General features: G+C 40.9%; 1 protein-coding gene across 1 annotated transcript in view; it reads right to left on the reverse strand.

The window, feature by feature from the left end:
• Window positions 1–351: 351 nt before the first annotated feature.
• Window positions 352–20,280, reverse strand: part of Galc (galactosylceramidase) — a 49,466-nt gene continuing 29,537 nt past the window's right edge. Inside the window, exons 9-17 of the mRNA XM_059279030.1 lie at window positions 19,576–19,700; window positions 17,611–17,738; window positions 13,444–13,533; window positions 11,060–11,146; window positions 8,998–9,148; window positions 7,718–7,898; window positions 5,706–5,869; window positions 4,329–4,405; window positions 352–866 (exon numbers count right to left, since the gene is read on the reverse strand). Coding sequence (XP_059135013.1) covers window positions 720–866; window positions 4,329–4,405; window positions 5,706–5,869; window positions 7,718–7,898; window positions 8,998–9,148; window positions 11,060–11,146; window positions 13,444–13,533; window positions 17,611–17,738; window positions 19,576–19,700 — 1,150 coding nt within the window. The 3' untranslated portion in view covers window positions 352–719. The remainder of the gene's footprint in view (window positions 867–4,328; window positions 4,406–5,705; window positions 5,870–7,717; window positions 7,899–8,997; window positions 9,149–11,059; window positions 11,147–13,443; window positions 13,534–17,610; window positions 17,739–19,575; window positions 19,701–20,280) is intronic.

Consider the following 20,280-nt stretch of genomic DNA (forward strand, 5'->3'; position numbering starts at 1 on the left):
AAGAATACAAACAACCCAAGTTAACCTGCAAAATAGCTTTGGAGTTAGTTTATTAATGAGGTATTTTTCAAAGCATCCCACTATCATTTCATACAATTCCAAAAGCATCATTACAGGGGGAGGGAGGCAGAGAGAGAAGGAGAGAGGGAGAGGGTGTGTGTGTGTGTGTGTGTGTGTGTGTGTGTGTGTGTGTGTGTGAGAGAGAGAGAGAGAGAGAGAGGGAGGAAGGGAGGGAGGGGGAGAGAGAGAGGGGACAGCTTGTTGGAGTATCTGTTGAAGTGTTCATCTGCTTCCTCTTAAGCATCAGCATCTTCTAAGGAAGCCTCAACTCACTTAGACACACATCAGTGCTCACAAATGCACTTCTGTAGTTCTCAGGTCCCAGCCATCTGCATGATCGTTTACAAACAATATGGAGAGAACTACCTTGGTATTAGTGCCAAGACTGCAACGCAGGAACCACCCAAACCACTCCTGAAGGATGGGACTAACAAACGATGGATCTTAAGGGCTAGCACAGGCAATGCCAAAGACACCTGCATTCCTTCCGATTAGTTCTAATTAAATCTTTCACAGGATCTGGCAAAAATGTACTATTTTCCCTATCTACTCTTCATAATTGTTAGCCTCAAAGGCTCATATTATAGGTCCATCAAAACTGGCCCTGAGTCAAAGTCAAAAATAGAAAATCCAAATAGTGTCTTGATGCCCTGGGAGTACTAGCGAGCCGCTTCCACATGAAAGTTGTCGAACTGCGCAAACTCGAAGGTGTGCGTTCCTATCGCAGCCCAGCCATTCCTTGAGTATTTCACAGGAACATTGTCCCACAGGACCTTGCTGTTCAACATGCCAGAGGCGAAATAACCCTGCAGGAGAGAGAAATGTGTCCCTTGAAAATGTGGAAACAATTCTCTGTGGTCTGTTTAAGAATGTAGTCAGCTACTTAATGGAGCAAACATCTTTCACCAAAAACCTAGAACTGTAAAATACAGTTTCTCACGTTTGAGCACATGTCTGAAATACATCAAAATTTTTCTGAAAGAATTAAGAAGTACCTATTTAAACAGTTCCCAATATATGTTAAACCTCAATATTTCCTGATGTTTCATACCAAATCAAAACCAAAAAATAAGCCTGTAATATTTTTATAGCATTATTATGAAGCTTCAGACAGAAGTCCATTAAAACAATACAGTCATTGCACATACCAGTCCTTTGGCTAAGTGAGAGATTTCTCCAGAATTTGCTGGAGCCCAAATGCCTGCTTAAGGTCTCAATTAAGGACTGTGTACCCAGCCAGAGGAGGAATTAGCCTCCATCTTATCTTTTGTCCCCAAGTCACTACAAAGCCATATGGAATGGCTACTCTTACATCAGAAGAGCAGTAGTCACGGGTTAAACAGAGCCGTGGGGTAAAGTGGAAGGGAGGGAATCGTGCACATAAGGTGTGAGTTACTAGGAATGATGGGAAGAAATCAAGCATGTCTTTCTCAGAGAGTGGCCATTACATTTCCCTTACACACGGTAAACTGTCAATTTCGACTTTCATTACCACTCCTGTAGTACACTATGAACACACACTCAAAAGCACACCAGTATCAGCTAGCCATGTACAACAGGCTGCTTTCAAAATATAAAGAGTAGAGAGTCGGGCCATTAGGCCAAAACCTTTCTGTCTCAAAACCTTTCTGTCTCAAAATCTTTCTGTCTCAAAATTATAATGCAATGTTCTTTAATTTTATGGGTGGAGACACTGAGACTTGGGCTGGCTAAAATTCTATGTAGAAGCTTTTCCAGAGGAGCCAGGAATTGAATCCAAGTCACCTAAAGCCCAATGTGATGCCGCATACCTCTGACCACACAACTGCACAGTTGTCTTCGTCTCCAGAGCACTTTCTGGACATCCCCTGCCACTTCTAGAGAAGTAACCGTTAGCACTGTGCCCAGGGACACACACACACAAATCATACTAAACATACAGCCTGTCCCAAGGGGCCACAGTGCCTCCTGGCCCCACTCCCCAGCTCCAATCATCCTGGCTTCCCAGGTGCCTTTTGCACTGGCTATGAGGATTACTCAGCTTGTTCTCTGCCTCATTTACATATAAACTCAAGCAACACCCACTTGGCACAGTCTTCTCTGATGTCCATGGTTGGGAAGTCAAAGCAAGAGGGTTATTTTATCACATTACCCCAAGTTTCTTCATAACTATGTGGGTACTCATTTCCAAGTTACTGACTTAGAACGAAGCTCAGCAAACCATGGCCACAGGCCATGCCACCCATCTCCATAGTGAGCTTTCACTGGAATGCAGGCACACTAATCATCTACCTCTGGTCTGTCATGGCTTTCTCGTGACAACAGCAGAGGTGTAACACAGACCACATGGACCACATGCCCAACCATCACCTCTGTCTGGCTCTTCAAGTAAAATGTTTGCCCAGCCCTGAGTATGAATTCCCTTATATAGCATGACTAGTCTAGAAGGCATCTGATTTCCAAATCAGGGAGTGGCACAAGTTAATTGATTTGCCCAAAGTCTCAAAAACCCTTTGATGGCACAATTGAACCTTTTAGAGTTTCTCTCTTATCTGCCTGACCATTATCATGACCAAGAAATTTTGGCTAGACAAGTCATAGGATCCAGGAGAGATCCTAACAAATATTACTCCACTTAAGGAGCATAATATTAAGCCAACTCTTAATGACTTAAGCCTATACCTATGGATTAACACATCTTTCAACCCTCATCAGAGAAGCTTCTTTTTGCAGTAGATGGTGGTTAACACATAGACCCACAACTGGTCTGGGTGCATAGAATGAGAGACTTGTAAATGTTCCACCCCAGATAGGACACCTATATCACACCCCATCCTCCCAAGACTCAGGGACCATGTGGAAGAGGAGGGAGAGGGATTATAAGAGCCAGAGACAATGGGTGACTCTAAGAAAAACGGTTTTCTGGACACAGCAGGAAAGCTGTATTATGAAGTCACAGCAATTGTAACAGCATGCATGAGACCTGTGCAAGCTCAAGCCAGACAAGATCCCAACATGGAGAGAAGAGGTGGGTATGAATCCCACACCTCAATGAGGAGCTATTGGCAACTGATAGATACAAAGACAAAAAGTTAAGTTTGCTTAAAGCATGTGGTCCCTGGTAGATAGAACATGCTCGAATGGATAGTCACATACCCAAGAGGATAGGGGCAATATAAATTGAACTTGATAGATTAAAAAAAAAAAAAAAGAGGACACAAAGTTACGTGGATAGGGAAGAGCGTAGATCTGGTAGGAGATTGAGGTGACTATATCAAAATATATTATATGAAATTCTCAAAAGATAATTAAGAAGAATTAAATGCAATTGAAAAGAAATAAATGCACTTCTTCTTCTAAATACCCATCTTTACCAATCATACCACATAAGCATTCAAGAACTATGTTTGGGGTCATTCTATCAAAGGACAATTAGAACACATTATACCCATTAAGAATGGAATGATCAAATAAACTACACCACACCCCAACCAGATCCTCAACTCTATTAATAAACAGCTTAAAAATCAGAATTCTCATTTTCAGTGGTTGAATGGATACTGAGAAAAAAATTTAAGTTCTTAGAGTCTCAATTTTAATTTCTATTTACAACCTAAATACAAGTAGGCAAGAACTACTTGGGAAGCGTCACATATTACAAGACACTTTCTCTACACAGCATCTTTTGGGAGCACTGTCAGTTAGTACCTCATGGTCAACCAAGGATGCTGCTGATGATTTTTAGATTTCCTTTATCCTATGATTACTCCAGTATCATCTTGAATATAAACTACCAGAAATAAGCCTCTGTAACTTTGCATACTCCTGTTAGTTCTACTTATACTTTTGCTTCAAAGAACACTGAGAACAGCTCAGTTGTTCACTTAACCAATTACTCCTCAATTTAAAAAGACAAAAACAAAGTTAAAAGAAAATAGTGGGCCGGGCAGTGGTGGTGCATGCACTCAGGAGGCAGAGTCAATCTGACCTCTGTGAGTTCGAGGCCAACTGGTCCATAGAGAGAGATCCAGGACAGGCACCAAAACTACACAGAGAAACCCTGTCTTTAAAAAAAGGAAAGAAAAGAAAATAGTAGTCTAAACAGTCAACAACTGGTTCTCATGAGAGTAACTGACATACAATTTCATCCTATGGATGGATGTTTTAATGATTCCATAGCAGACTCCCCTCTTTTCATCATTTATATCCCTCCATTTGTTTTCTAACAGAAAATTCTAGAAAGTTACACAAACATTTTACCTCCATCCTTTCTCATCAGCAATACTCACCTTAATGCTTAAGGTGAGTGTGTACCATCTTTTTGCTGTAATGTCAGCATGTCCTGAAGCATATGTGATCCACCCACCTGTAACACAAAAAGGAATCTCTCAACTGGCCTACTTTTAAAACCTAAATCCCAGGATCATACAACTCAGGGAGGTTCATACATGCACCTGCATGTAGTAAAGTCTACCTTAAGGAAGCACTGTCCCTTCATTTCCACATCTGTAATTGATTTAAAAGGGGAATCCCTCATTCAACTGCACACTACACAAGCATGCATGTATTGAATTCTATTCTATACCACAGAACGTAAGTGCACTCACAGCAGAATGAATGAGAGACATGTAAAAACTAACCATATCCGATGCATTAGCATGTAAACCCACGGATACACTTCTATCTGGTTGGAGCAGTCCAAGACTACAAAAGCCTGTCAGCTCATAGATCTGCTTACATGAAAACAGCATCGATTACAGTAGCTAGAGACGAGAAAAGGCAACTTTTGCTCTTATAGCATTTGAATGTCTGGAAGAAACCTAGGATTGGACATCAAGTGATTGATGTCCCCACTACAAACTATACCAGTGGGGACTGAAGACACACACTGAAATTCCTAGCTCTGACTCCGCCACTAACTAGTTCTGGGGACTTTGGGAAAAGCAACCCATGTCTCTGGCTCTGCTTTGGATCAAAACATCAAGAAGGTACCTCCTCACTATGACACTATGACAATATCCTTACCGGCTGTTACCTCTCTATTATTTTATTTACGGAGCTGGGACAAAGAGCAGAAAACTATAAAACTTAAAAAAAAAGTCACTAATGTGACAAGTCACTAATGTGGAAAGTCAAGAGACTGAGAATTAAGAAGTAACCCCCTTAAGCCCCTGTTGTCACCACAGCAGTGTGAGCTAAGTGCAATTCGATGTCAGCGTGCATCTAGGCCCCCGTTCTGTAGGAAGAGCTGTTCTGCAGAGGCCAGTGCTACTGAGACAGAGGCCAGTGAGAAAAAGCAAACTGCTTCCAAGAAGTCCGTATAGTAGGGAACAGGAGTCTCCATTTTAAGAGGCTCAAGCGGTCCCTTGGTTTGGACAAGCACCAATAAGGTTAGTCTGTCAAATGTCTCCTCAGTGTGTTCTCCCTCCCATCACTGCTTCACCCGGGGCTTCACAAACCTACCCTCACCCTCACAGCACCGCATGCCCCAAATGTCCTACAAGCCTTTCTGCTGTTACTTTCTCATTCCTGATCTGCCCTCCTCCAGAAAACACTAAATAGCTGTGCTTCTGAATCGCTCGGTACTTGCCAACACACATTGAAATTCTTCCCACTAGACACACAGGCTCAAAGTAAGTTCTGACCCATTAAAACATGTCACTTACCCAGGTCAGCTGTAACTCTGTAAGATCCATTTGCGAAAACCCAGAAGAAAATCCCTGTAGCAGTTCTAATCAAAATGCCACCTTTAGTCACTCTTGCGGCAATGAATACCCCTCCTCTCTGAGGGGTCTCTATATAAACATCACACTGCACCGTCATGTTGGACCTGCAGAATCAGAGAGTCCATTACCCTCTTCAGTTACGGTACTAACCCCTTAGCAAATGCCTCCTAGCTTCAGTTGGGAGAGTGACTGGCTATGTCTGAGCTTGGAGCAAGGATGGGCTTCAAGAATCTTGACTGACAGCCGTTTCAGGTTTCACATGATTAAATTCATCAACTCCGTTGATTCTTTTAGTTCGTTAATGGACAGTACTTACTGGTTTTAAGTACCATAGCAGTATGTTTCTTGTCTTTCTATTCTAAAACAGTTTGTCATCGTGCTAGTGTGATACTGAATGAGACACTTCCATAGTGCATAAAGGCAAAGTTTCTGGTGACTCGGAACAGGAAGGTTTGCTTACATTTCCATCACCAGTGACCCAGCACTCACACAGCAGCTCACAACTGTCTGCACCTCCAGTTTCAAGAGAGTGGATGCCTTCTAGACTTTGCCAGCAAAGCATATGTATGGCACATAGACATACATGCAGGCAAAACACCCATATACATAAAAATAAATCTCAAAAAAATTTAAGATAATAGTGTATGCTGATTCTGCAGCAGGACCTGTGAAATCTAACGAAGAACTTGCTAACCCAGCACAACGGTATCATCTCCACAGTGCCTAACTCAGTAAAAGTCTGCGATGGGCCCTTGAATGTCCTTGTCTCAACTTCCTGTGTAACGTGATGATGCTGGTCCACAAATATCATTTTGAGAAGCATTTTACCCTGCACAGGAAGGATGTCTGCCTGACACCTATATGGACGCAGTAAAGCACTGGTTACAGGCTCACTGGTCCATGGGAGTGTATCAAGGGTAAGGAAAGAGTCGGCCAGAGTCAGCCAATCAGGAGCTATCAGAGCTTTTACAATAAGCTCTCCTCTGGGTTGGTTTCCTTTGACACATGTCACCAGGTACAGCATTTTCCCTCTAAGACAATAGTACCTCTCTAAAACATCCTCCCTGAAAACAACCCCTTCATACTCAACACCTAACAGCAAACAGGAAGAAAAACATGTGTATTGCCAAGTAATAAGCCATGCAATTTATCCAAAGTAAGCTAAGGATACAAGGATACCAGGACATCTGCTCTGGAAATGAAGTAGGGGGGATACTGGATCTAGAACTGTGTGTCCTTCACATTTCTCTAAGTGTCTTCTTCAGTGAATTGTGCACAGCTGAACTTTACCTCAAATAAGGGAGGAGGAAGGGGAGAGGAGAAAGGAGAGGAAAGAGAAAGAGACAGACAATCAGACAGAGAAAAATAGAAAATACTACCTAAAGTGGGCACAACAGTAAGCCAGAACTCTAAAATTCCATAACTAAATTAAAGGTGAAAGTAAAAGTTTCATTTTTCAATTGTGTTTTAACTGGACAAAAATCTAACTTGTATGTTTATTATATATCTAAAGAAAGGGTTGAATTGCTTAGCCTTAAAAGTTAAATCTGGTTTGCTTTTTAAGTAGCTTCCTACACCTAGCTAAGGTGGTGTGATTCTACTGTTTGTCCAGCAGGTGGCAACACCAGCTCAACAAATCAAGTCTGGTAAAACAAAGCATTCAATTGAAAAGGTGTGCAAATAAATATTAAACTATACCATAATATTATATGATATTATACAGTCCAAGTGTCCTCAACTCTTCCATTCAAGTTAAATTTCTCTTGCTAAAATTATTATCGAACTGGAATAATCTGAGGGAAGGACATGGAAAAAACTCATTTGCTCATTTGAGTTCACACAATTATGATCTGCCTATTTGGTTCTTGACACAAGAAGGACTACTGCAACCTCTTCACTCAGAAAGTACCCAGATCACAAGGTTAGCCACTGAGGGCCGCTCTCCCACACACCAGTGGTAATCGCCTATAATGCTGATGGTGCTGGAAGCATCCGCAGCCCAGGTAATAGGTCGTTGATTGAGAACTTGGCGCAGTGTGTAGCGATGGGGTCCAGGGTCTTCGAGATTTGTGTAGTACTCAAATACTCCAGTCTGGTCAGCAAAATTTGGAGCTTCACTAAAAAACGGGTAATCTGTTCAGAACATAACAAATCCTCCGCTTAGTATCTCCGAGGCCAAGTGTCGACCCCTTCCCAGTCCTCTCCTCTCTGTATCTGTGGTGCATTGGGAAACCTTTGAATAATTTTTAAAACATAAATAATACTTACACTCAACCAAAGTTTAGATCAAAAGATGTGTGTGTGTGTGTGTGTGTGAATGTGTGTGTGTGTGTGTGAATGTGTGTGTGTGTCTGTGTGTGTGTGTCTGTGTCTGTGATATATTTGGAGACGTAGAGCTAAATAGTTGGCCAGATGCCAGTACCAGAGCTGGAGGCCTTTCTCTGTCAAGCAGCTGAAAGTTCATGCCCTGCCATGGGAATGTGAGACCAGCAGTGAGTGGCAGAGGCAGGAGTCCCCACGTTGGGACAAGCAGTGCTGCCCCCTGCAGGAGAGTGAGGGTGCATCACTCTGGCAATGTTCATCTTTTCTACAGCTGTCAGTTTGGGAGGCACATTACAGAGCTACTTGACTCATCTTTGAAACGTGCAGTCCTCCCAAACACCCCTGCTTGGTAGGTAAGCAAATGTTGCTGCTTGCTGAGTCCTCTAGAGATGCAAGCACAGTGAGCATGCATCTGTTTTCAAATGGTTTCCCCAACTGTCCATCCTCCAAGGCTTCTCTAATCACATTAGAACAGATCCTCCTGAGGACCCGGGCTAAACTCCAGCGAACAATGAGTTGGCGCCCCTAACAAGAGCACGACTGCCCTCTAGCACTCAATTGCCTGGCACTGAGATGGAGACAAAACGTGCTTTAGGCAGTACATGAAAGACAAGGGTAGTGATGGCCGAGGAGGCAACACGCAGCTATCACCTTAAGTTCCACCCAAAACAACTTAGAATGACGACTTTCATTCTCATGATGACTTCTGCATTTTGTTTTTCTGGAACTGAAAGGTACAAACTCACCTCAAAGAACTGGAAACCTTAGCTATCTTTTAAGCAAATAAAACTCCAAGGGCCTAAAGGGCACTTTGGACATCATGCTATCGTTCACATGGTCTGACAAGCACAAAGTGCTCTTCTTCAATGGAAGACGGGTGACAGGTGACACCTGGTTAGAAACCGCTTACCAACATTGAAGTCATCCTTGTAGCTTCTCGGGAAGGGCTGGGACTTGGGAGGAGGAGGGTAGCCACCTTTGTGACCTGTGGTGAGGGTGGTGAGTGTGATCAGCTCATTCTCCTGCAGATCCATGGCAAAGCTGCCACTGCTGTCAAGGAGCTGGAAAAGAAGACAGCCACGTTCACGGCCAGGTGCCAGGGACGTCACGGGAGGGGGGGGGGGGCAGCCTCAAAGAAATACGCTTAGACAGTCTCTCCGTTAGGGCTTCTTAAACACACGGGGAAGACACAACACTGAGGCCCTTGACGCTTTGTGAGGGAGTTTTACAAGCGTGTATACATGATAGTTCACAGAAAGAATTCCACCAAGTGGAGGGCAAAGACCAAGAGAACCGAAAGTCTGCCAGCCTCCGCTTCCACTGCACTCCAAGCTCTTGAAAGCTTGTTCAACTGGTGCAACTCAGAGGCCTGCTGCTTCTTCCAGAGCTTTCCTAATAGAAAAGACGGCACAAAACCTCACAGACAACTCAGCTGTTAAGCATAAGAAGCCTTTCACATGAGAAATAAAAAATTAAAATCTGCTTACTATGTGCTCGGTTTTAATTTCAATTAGTAGGTTAGGTTCATGTCACATTTATGATCCTAGCAACTCCGTCTTTCTAAGTGTTTCGTCTCATCCTCGAGGCTAAGAATATCTATCTCAGAGGGGTGTTGAGAGGATTAGACCAGATGTTTGTGAAGGGCTTGCTTGGCTCACCTCAATGTGTGGCCGGGGGAACACTTTCTAGAGCACAGTTCCTGTGATAAGCATAGGCCTCTGCAGACATTAGAATCGCTGCACAACTAATGTGGGCACTGAGCTTGACCCCATCTTTGAAACTTTAATAACTTTTCTTTACACTGAATTAAAGGGTTTAGTATCATATCTTGGCTTCAAGGGTAAAGAGGTGCAGAACCGTGAATATCCAGTGCTATATTCTGGCTCAGGATTAACTCCAGGTAATATTCCTATGGGGGAAACCAATTTCATTATGCTATTTCCAGCAAATTATTACACATGTGGAGAGTGTTCTAATGGGCATTTAATCATTGATCTTGCCTAGTTAATCGTCAGGACATTATTATTCATAAATGCAGCAGATTAAGTCAATTAGATGACATAATATGCTTGCTGGGCCGGTTCGTTCTTTGAATCCTTCCCTGAGGAGTCACCAAGTACCAAGCTCCAAATGCCACTGGACTAAAAGCAAAACAAGGCAGAGTCCCAAGCTCAAGGTAGCCAAGGTGGTGGGGGAGCATTTACCGAGACCCACACATGGTCCTGCACTGAGCCAGGCAAGTCAGACCTCAAAGAAACCGACATGAGCTGACCTATCTTCGCAGGTATGAAGGAAGCCATTCTAGAAGTTTACTCGGTGAGCAGAGGCCAGCCCCTGAGATCTGCCTCTGGAAAGTTGGCTTCTACTGCCTGAGGCCGGGGCGGGGCGGGGGCGGGGTGGGGGGGTGGGGTGGGGTTGTCCTGTGATAGGACAGTGATGGTCACGCGGGGAATGTGAACTGATGGGAAACTGATGATACATAACAAAGCACTTTAGGCACACCACTCTAGCAGCAGTGTGATGGCTGGCCCCGAGACTCAGACTGGAGTCCGCTGAAACCTTAGGCAGTTTCTGAGTGATGAGTCATAATGAAGACCGGGAAGAGGCAGCAGGAAGAAGGAACAATAGTGAAGACGAGAAAGGCGCCGAGGACAGAACTGCCTACAGTCAACTGAAGGGGACACAGCCCAGGACGGAGCAGGACGATCTCAAATGGGATGAACCTCTCTCCCCTGGGCGGCCCGACAATGGAGGCACATCCACAACACAAACACGTGCTTAAGGACAGAGCACAGCTAGGGATGCAGAAGCTTTCACACCTTCATCAGGATTACTATTTAAGAAAAATACGGGGACATGTTTATCTCTACTGTCCTGCAGCTATAAAACCAACTTCATTTTAATTCATTAATCCAATGTGTTCCTTTTTCCTGTCGTGACGCCCCAAACATAGGGATCAATTTTAAGACTACCCATAGAGAATCCAGTTGTTTAAAGAGAATTCTGTCCGATGGTCCTCCAAGCTTGGTGTACCACACCTGGAGCTCTTGTATTTCTCTCTGGGGAGAAAACACAAGAAAGCATGCTTGAGAGAGTCTTCATATCCTGAAATGAATACCTCAAAAAGAGCAATGTTCACTGTCTCAAGGTTCTGAGTCATCTCAATGTTGAAACAGTAACACTTTTGAAAACAGGAAGTCAAGCTCAAGCAAATCTTTCACTTCCTGTGAACACTAGGCACTAAGCAAAGCGGGCACCACCAGCCACAAAGGCCTGCATGGAAGTCCCTCCACGCTGTCCTTCTCTGTTTTTGTTTCCATTAAGACACTTCAGAGAAACCTGAAGAAAATCAGCACAGCCCTAGAGACACTGACTTGCATTGTTAGGGGATCGAATCAGCCCGGATCCTTATAATCCTGAACTGGGCATGCTCAGAAGTAGTCCAGTCATCATCTCCTTTTGAATATGTGTTCTATGACCTTGCTCAGGTAGGCAAGAATCTGACTACTACGTTTCCTTATTAAACTACTACCTTAAAGTGAGTATGCTTGGAAACATGCCTATTTTTAATGTGTTTTCCTCTGTGACTATGTCCAGGGTCCCAGGAGAAAACTGCCTGCTTCCTTTACAGGGGAGAGTGCTGCAGACAATAAATCTCTCTACTCTTTTAACCCATTGCATTAACACCTGAGGACGCTGGCAATGTCAAACACAGATCTTAGGGCCTTGGCCTCCCTCTGTACAAATCCCTGATAGACATTTAATTATTTTAAAATTCTTTACTTATTAGTACAGAATCTTAGCTTGCTTTCTTCTGCCTTCTTGTATGTTACTGTCATCCACACAAAATGGAACTTCTTCAAAGGTAATCATTACATTCTAATCATTTTTTCTTCAGAGAATATATTATGATAAGTGCAAAAATACTAAGTGAATATTGATTTGACATGTGGACAAAAAGTGAAGATCCAGTATGGATATTTACTAAAAGTATCTTAAGTTATTTTTCATATTTTAATAATTATCATTAATTATAATCATTATGTAGTACAATAATTTCACTAAAGTCAGTAAATATGTGCCACATTGACAATGATAATAATTATAGACATATAATTCAAAAGAATATGAAAGAAGATGTATCTCCATCTTCACAGTGAATCACATGAAAAGCAACAGATCCACATGATTTTTAACAACTTGGTAAAAGATTTCAAGTGGCGTCTTAGGGCTTCTGAGTAATCACGGCCACAGGGAGTTGGGCGGTCTTAACATCTCAAGTGTCTCTGAATGTCTTTGTCTCATGCTTTAGATAAATGAACGACATGAGCTCGCACGACATGAGCTCGCACTATAAAAGGACATACAGCTTTTGGCTGGATTTCGTAGACAACGGTTCAATAGCAGAAAGCCCATAGCAGCGCCTCTTTCTGAAGCCTTCCAGCTTCCTGGAGCCTGGCGTTTAATCAAATACAGAATACAGCTATCCCGCCCTGTGCTTTGTGAGCAAGCTCCCCTTTGCTGGGTGTTACAGAAACTACACTGCTTTCTGATGGCAATTATTAGATGTTTTGTCTTACTCCTTCTTTTATTAATAAATTTTGTTCTCTTAATTTTATGCATGTACATAATGAATTCTTGGTGGTCTCTCCCTTAGCCTCTCTTATCCTCCCTCTTCCCCCAGCCCTGCTAGCCGCCTAATCATTCCATGATATCACAGGTGACAAAGTACACTGGCTTCTTCCATGTCAAACCTAATAAGAGGTTTAAAGAAATTGATGACTTTGGGGTATTTTTGTTTAATTGGGCTTTGTTTTGTTGGTTTTTCAGTATAGCATACTCTATCTAAGCTTTAGTGCTTAAAAACCCATCACCAGGGGGCAGTGGCACAAATCCCAGCACTCAGAAGGGAAAGGTGGGATGCTCGGGAGGTTGTGGTCATCCTCCACTGTGCAGTGAGGCCAGCCTAGACCATGTATTATATAAGACCATGTATTTTAAAAAATGCAGGAGATACAAGGCACCAGGATAGGTTCTATTTATACACAGATTCTTAGTAATTCTATAATACATGACTTCACTTAAGAATCAATGGCCTGTAATAGAACACAAAATGTTCATAAATTTTTAAAGATTTGTTTATCTGTTTCTGTATGCTCACATGTGACACCTTTGGAGGCCAGAAGAGGGTGTCAGATCCTCTGTAGCTATATGTAGTCGTGAGCTACTTGACGAGGATGCAGAAAACCCACCCCCAATCTTTAGGAAAAGCAGCAAGCACTCTCAACCACTGAGCCATCTTGCCAGCCCTAACATAAATTGTGAATCAAAATAAAAGTTAAACATAAGTACTTACCAAAGACCCCTTTAGAGTGAAGGTAGCCACCTGGTGTGAGACATTATAATACGGTAGATATGGCCGTATACACATGGAATGTTTATGACTCTGAGGGAAGAAAGTCATGTAAGTTATCCAAATAACATACAAGCTATTCTGCGGGGGAAACATTATATAATCAATGCTGGAAGAGTAGCAAGAAAAGGCAAACATTTGTAACAATATGAATTCATTTCAAATTATAAAAAATACATTACTAACATAACTTTAATAAGTGTATAGTGTGTGTGCCTGGCCAAAGCTTAGAATAAGGAAATGATTTTAATGGTTACTTAAATACATAGAAACAGATCCAAAAAACCAGAACCATAAATAAAATAAATGTAACAGGTGATATAAATATATACTGTCCTCTTTTTTTCTCTTAGCTCTTTAAAAAAAATACATATAAAGTAGTAATTTCACAGCACCCTGTTAGCTTCCTGTTGGAGGTGTGATATGTACAATAAATGGGAAAATATAAAAGCTTAAAGGGAATGGAAGAGCAGAAGGATAGCATCCCTGCATCTCCCAGGATCCAGTAAATGTAAGTCTGCAGTGGTCCTGAAACAGTAAGGTATGTGTGGTAAATTCTAAGACCACTGCTAAGATACAACTCCCAAAAGTACAGTGGAAAGATCATTAAAGGAACAGAATGTAGCATCAGAACACACTCACTCAATGTGAAAGAAAATGGCAGAGTAGGAATACAAAATAGAACAAAATCATGAACTGTGAAAAACAAATATCACAAGGCAAAAATAAACCCAACCATAGCAACACTAATGTTTATTCAACAATTGAACCAAAATGCCAGACCAGATTAAGAAAAGCAAGAGCCAACTATGTGCTACTGAAAGGAGGAGATATGCTTTACATTCAAAGAAACAAGCCGAAAACAAAGATTAGGGGAAAGAAGTATTCTAACAGATGCCACAAAAAAAGGAACAATGATGAATAGTAGCAGAGAAAAACAATTTTAAAACAAAAGAAAAAGCTGGGCGGTGGTGGCGCATGCCTTTAATCCCAGCACTCGGGAGGCAGAGCCAGGCAGATCTCTGTGAGTTCCAGGCCAGCCTGGTCTACAGAGCGAGATCCAGGACAGGCAGCAAAACTACACAGAGAAGCCCTGTCTGAAAAAACCAAATATATATATATATATATATATATATATATATATATATATATATATATATATATATATATATATAATGCCAGAAGTGAATACATTAAAATATCAGAAATAAAAACAAGAAAAACCTTAAAATAATATAAAACGAAAACTAACAGAAGAGAGAAGAGAGACAGTTCTACAATGGTTGATTTTACTTGTCACTATCAACAGCAGAGAAATGACCACAAACAACCAGACAGATGTAAGAAACAGCCGCATGGAGGTCCACAGGCGGCAAAGCACTGCTGTGCTCCAGTGCGGGATTTCAGCAGGGCCTACATGGGAGGCAGTGGCTGCAGGTCCTCTCAAGAACACCAGGAAGTGTGTTCTCCAATCAGAATGGCATGAAATGAAGCATTAACAATGAAAGCTGCAAAATCCACAGAAACACCAATATAAAAATATCTTGGTATGGAGCAACTAAGTCAAGGAAGAAAAGGTATAGAGCAATTAAGTCAAGGAAGAAATCACAAAGAAAATAAAAAAAAATACAGTCTGTGATAAAAAATGTTAAAACAAAACAAAATGGATAAACTAAAGTCCCATATACGGAGGAAGTGAAGGCTGTCCACGCCTATATAGTTTTAGGTGTTCCTTCTACTTTAAGAAGCTAAACAGTTTTCAGAAGGGCAAACCAAATCCATAGGACAAAAAATGAAGACAATAAATACTGGTGTGAAATACTGAAATGCAGAAAACGAAGAAAAACAACATTATTCCCTTGGGAAGATAAATAAACCTTCAGAAGACTAATCAAGGAGAAAGAGACATGACTTGGGTAATTAAGGATGGGAATGAAAGCAGACCATTCCTACCAGCTGAGTACGACTGAAAAAGGAACTAAACGAGGGATTCTGTGCTCAACAACACAGATCAGAAGACAAAAATGATAGAAAATTCTAAAGCTTCTGAAAAAATTATAACATCCAAAGAGACCTACAGTAAGTAAAAAGATCCTTAAACTAAAACTCTCATGAAGGAAAATCCTTAGGCCAGATGACATCATATATGAATTCTGTCAAACATCTGAAGAACACCAGAACTTCAGAAACATTCTCAAATCACTCCATGAGGTTAGTAGCTTCTCTCCTCCCAGAACCAACAGGACATCAAGAGGAAAGGAAACTCTAAGGAATCTACCAAGTCAAATCCAACATCAAATATGAAAGATCATGCATGGCATCAAAGGATGATTCATCACAGGAATGCATTGGTGGTCCCACATCCAGAAGCCAGTCAGTATAAGGTAGCACACTATTAGAGTGAGTGATGGGCAAAAGCAGCATGATCGTGCAGTCCGTGAAACCCAGAACTCTGGATAAAAGGATTCAGCATGCTCCATACAAAAGGCAAGCTCCTCAACCTGAAGTTGTACACACTGGCAAAACCCCAGCAGCTAACAGCACACTCTACAGTGGCTTTTCTAGATGGGCAGCAGGGCAGGACAGCTAAGCAAACAAAGGACACACAAGGCTTCTAGGCCGGTGAAGGGAGGTCTGGAGGGAGGACTGAAAGGATCTTACTTACGCGGTGTGCTCATTTAAACAAAATCCTCCAGTAATCCATAGAAAGAACCGGTTGTGAGGACAAGATCAATACATAAAAATCAATTGCATTTCTACACATGAGAAATGAAAATGAAATTGAGACAAGCCATTTACAGTGGCATCTAAAAGAATAAAATACTCAGCAATATTAGTAATAAATAAATAAGTAAAATCTAATGATAATTTAATAAATAAATTTATTAAATAAGCAAAAGGAAATACGGCTTCCACAACGAAAAAGACAGTGTATCATAGAGAAATTAAGTAAGACATGACGCACAGAAAGACAGCCCACATTTGTTGACTCAGGGTAGACTGGCATTGCTTCCCCACATTCCTATACAGAGTAAAGAAAATATCAACCTTAGGTTGTAAGCTTGAAATAATTAGTTAGCTAGTCCTAAAACTTGTGCTGAAATCCAAAGTACCTGAAATAGCCAATCTTGAAAACAGTCAAGCTAGAAAACTCTCCCACCAAACCCTCACTCAGAAGTACAGTAATTAAGATGCAGTGGTAACTGCTAAGGCACAGTTGTTACAGATTGCTTTTCAGCATGTATGTGAAGATAATCCAAGTGGATTTCCACTAGAAAGAGGCAAGTTGGGCACAGTGATTCCAGCATTTGTGATGTTGACACAGCAGGATTATGACTCTGAGATCAGCCTGGCCTACCCTGCATATGCTATAAGGATGGGAACAAATATATGAATGTCACATGTGTCTTCTGAGGGGTTTTAGATAGATGATATATGAAGAACTCTTACAATTCAAGAAGAAAAATGAAAATACTCATAACTTAAACGGACAGTGTAGCTCTAAATAGACATTTCTCCAGTGAGAATATACAGATAGCCAAAAGGTATATGAAAATACAACCAGCACCATTCGTCACTAGGAAAAGGAAAATCAAACTACAATAACACCCCCTCACACTCTTGAGAATGGCTGTAAGCAAAGAGACGGACAATAATTGCTGGAGAGGACACGGTGGTACTGGAAGCCTTATGAACTGCTGGGAGCAAAGAGAAATGGTACCGGGAACTGGCAACTCTTCACCCTGTTAAAGTTACTGTTTAACCTGGCAGCCCCACTCCTAGCTACACACCCAAAGGAACTGACACATTCGTTCCCAGGAAACCCTCCATAGGAGAGTTAACTGCAGCGTTCATAAAAAGCCATGACGAGGTTCAAGGCCAGCTATCCCAATAGATCTCTAAGGATAAAGAAGGCTTAGAAACAACGGAAGGAGCAAGGTCACCATCAGACCCTGTCTCCCACGGTTCTCCCAGGGAGCCAGTCACAAGACTCTTAGAGAAGCACCCTCCTATGCCCAGGAGAACACAATGCCCTTCTTCTCTCTGAACACAGAGTTTCTGGTCAAGTACAAGATGCCCACTAGTTGAATATCAACAACAAAAAATTACCATGGTTTCAACGATGATGGTGAGGTTCCCTAAGCCATCAGTCAGAGCTACATAGCTTCCTCCTTTCTCTAGATGGCCAACTGTCTTCAGGTAATACCAGCCTGGTTGAGTAAACTGAGTTGTATGAGCTACAGAACAGGGAGAAGAAAAGGTAAAGGAGACAACTTGAAAAGAAAACAGTCTACCGATTTGAATCTGAGTAATTCTAAGCAGCTACATTCTATTTTAAGAGAGTATCTCCCAACTTTATGCTTCCACTTTTAAATACTTCAGCTGAAAGGTGTAACAGCAGGAAGGCTTTCTGAACAACCGATAAAATTAAATGATCTGAAAACTCAAGAGTATTGATTGTGCATTCCTTTTACCAATGTGCAAAATGAAGTTACTCTTGCCCAGCCTTGCTCATCACTACTCATCCTATTCTAACAGAACATGGAAGACTCAAAAGATTTAAAGAAAATAAAAAAGGAAATTTTTAAAAGTTAGCAAATGTGTCTCAGGACCATTTTGTGGCCTCAAACAAATCTATTTCTAAGTATATATATCACCGCCTCTGCATCTGGTCCTGAAAATACATTAGGCAATATTCCATGTTCCTGACAATTCCCCAAAGTTCATAAAGTAAGTGTAACAATGCCAACAACTGAGAGGTCATCTAACCAGCACACACAAGTCTTGCTTAATTTTTCCACCATTTTGAAGAGCTACTTAAGGAACTTAGAATGTCATGATTACAATCTGAGAATAACACAAATAAGAAAATTGTCAAAATACAGGTTTAAAATTAAAGCAAGCTGACTTAGAATTATCTTGCTTTGGAAGAAATTGGTTTTTATTAAAAAAAAAACTATGGTATAATTCTGAAGCAAAATAATTATAAATGTTAACTATCTTACTAAAGTATTAAAGAAAAATCTTACTATTGTTATTTATTTTAAAGGTTATTAGCTATTAACATGGTTATACTCCTTTGGATGCCATTCATTATCTGCATAATCAACTTCTATTGTGACTGACATTATTGAAAAAGATCTGGGTTTCATTGGAAGTGTATGGATTCGACAGCCCTGTCTTTGAGCCATGTAAATCATGTCATGTCTAGTAGACATTTTAATTGATTTCCTCCCAGCTGTGAGAAACTCAACTCCATTTATAATTAATCTCAAACTGCTTTTTACTATTTACTTTTACTCTAAGATGGTTCTACCTAGTTTCTTCATTTCATATGAGAAACACAAAATCTTCAGCACATGACCATTTTTTAATCTATATGAGAGTCATAATTTTATCTTTTTCTAAAATTCATATCTTCACTTAGTAGATGCAAGGACCAATATAAAGCCTTCCTATTTCACCTAACATGTATATTTATTTTGATTAATTTAATGATTATAATTTCTATTAATCATCTAATATTATTCACTTACTTTAGTGCAATCAATAAAATGAAACTGATATAAAAGAATAATCCCACTGGGTGGTGGTGGCACACACATTTAATCCTAGCACTTGGGAGGCAGAGGCAGGCGGATCTCTGTAAGTTCGAGGCCAGCCTAGTCTACAAAGCGAGTTCCAGGAAAGGCACAAAACTACACAGAGAAACCCTGTCTCAGAAAAAAAAAAAAAAAAGAATAATCCCAAAACTCCTAGACATGCTGAGCTTAGGTGAACATTTCTAAGTATATTCATTCCATCAGCTATGACCATGATTAGGAATCATATACTTACATGATTACGTTCGTCTCCATCACTGGACATCCCTTTACCCTATGCTGCTCTCCGTTCCCTCTTTCTTCCCACTTTTTAAAGGCCTGGTCTCAGAATATCAAGTATGAAATTCAGAAAGCAGTCAGGTTATCCAAAATAATGTTATAATGGCACATCTCCCTTAAAATAGTCACACACTTAAAGCTTTCTGATTTGTCTCTTTTGGGTGAGAAAGAGATAGAATCTAGACATCCATACCTGATATCCAGATAGGAGAGTCTACTACATAATGCCCACTCCATGGCTCCTGGGCTGTCATCAGTCCACTTCGCCCATAAGGCAATTCTTGATAGTAACTAGCCACCAAATTCCAAGCAATTGTGCTAAAACATTAGGGTGAAAAAAAAGAAACACTAAAATATTATGTAATAAAAACATAAATATCTAAAAGACTGGGGTAAAAACTTCTTTCATAATTATATGTAAATGAACATAAACTTTTAAGTGCCCCAAACAAAACATATGCTGCCTCAGTTCACTATCATCTTTAAAAATCCAGTTCAGTGTTCATCTAAGCATTTAGTGGTGAATCAGAGAATTAAAAGTAACACACACATACACACACACAAACACCAACACACACATGCACACACATATATTCTTGTACAACACACACACATATATATTCTTGTACAATACACACACACACACACATACACACACACACACACACACACACACACACACACACACACACGTAAGAATTCTGCTTAACAGTAGTCAAGCCAAAAGATGAATCATGTCATGTCAAAAGATGAATCTTGACATGTTGAAAATTTGAAACAAGTACAAGTAAAAGCTTGTCTATAACTGTTCTCCCATTGACAGCTTTCTTTCAAATACCCCAATTTCACAATGTAATTTCCTTGAACTTTACTTGGAACTGCTGCAGTTTTAGAGCAA

This window comes from Peromyscus eremicus, chromosome 14, assembly GCF_949786415.1.
Source record: "Peromyscus eremicus chromosome 14, PerEre_H2_v1, whole genome shotgun sequence".
NCBI lineage: Eukaryota > Metazoa > Chordata > Mammalia > Rodentia > Cricetidae > Peromyscus > Peromyscus eremicus.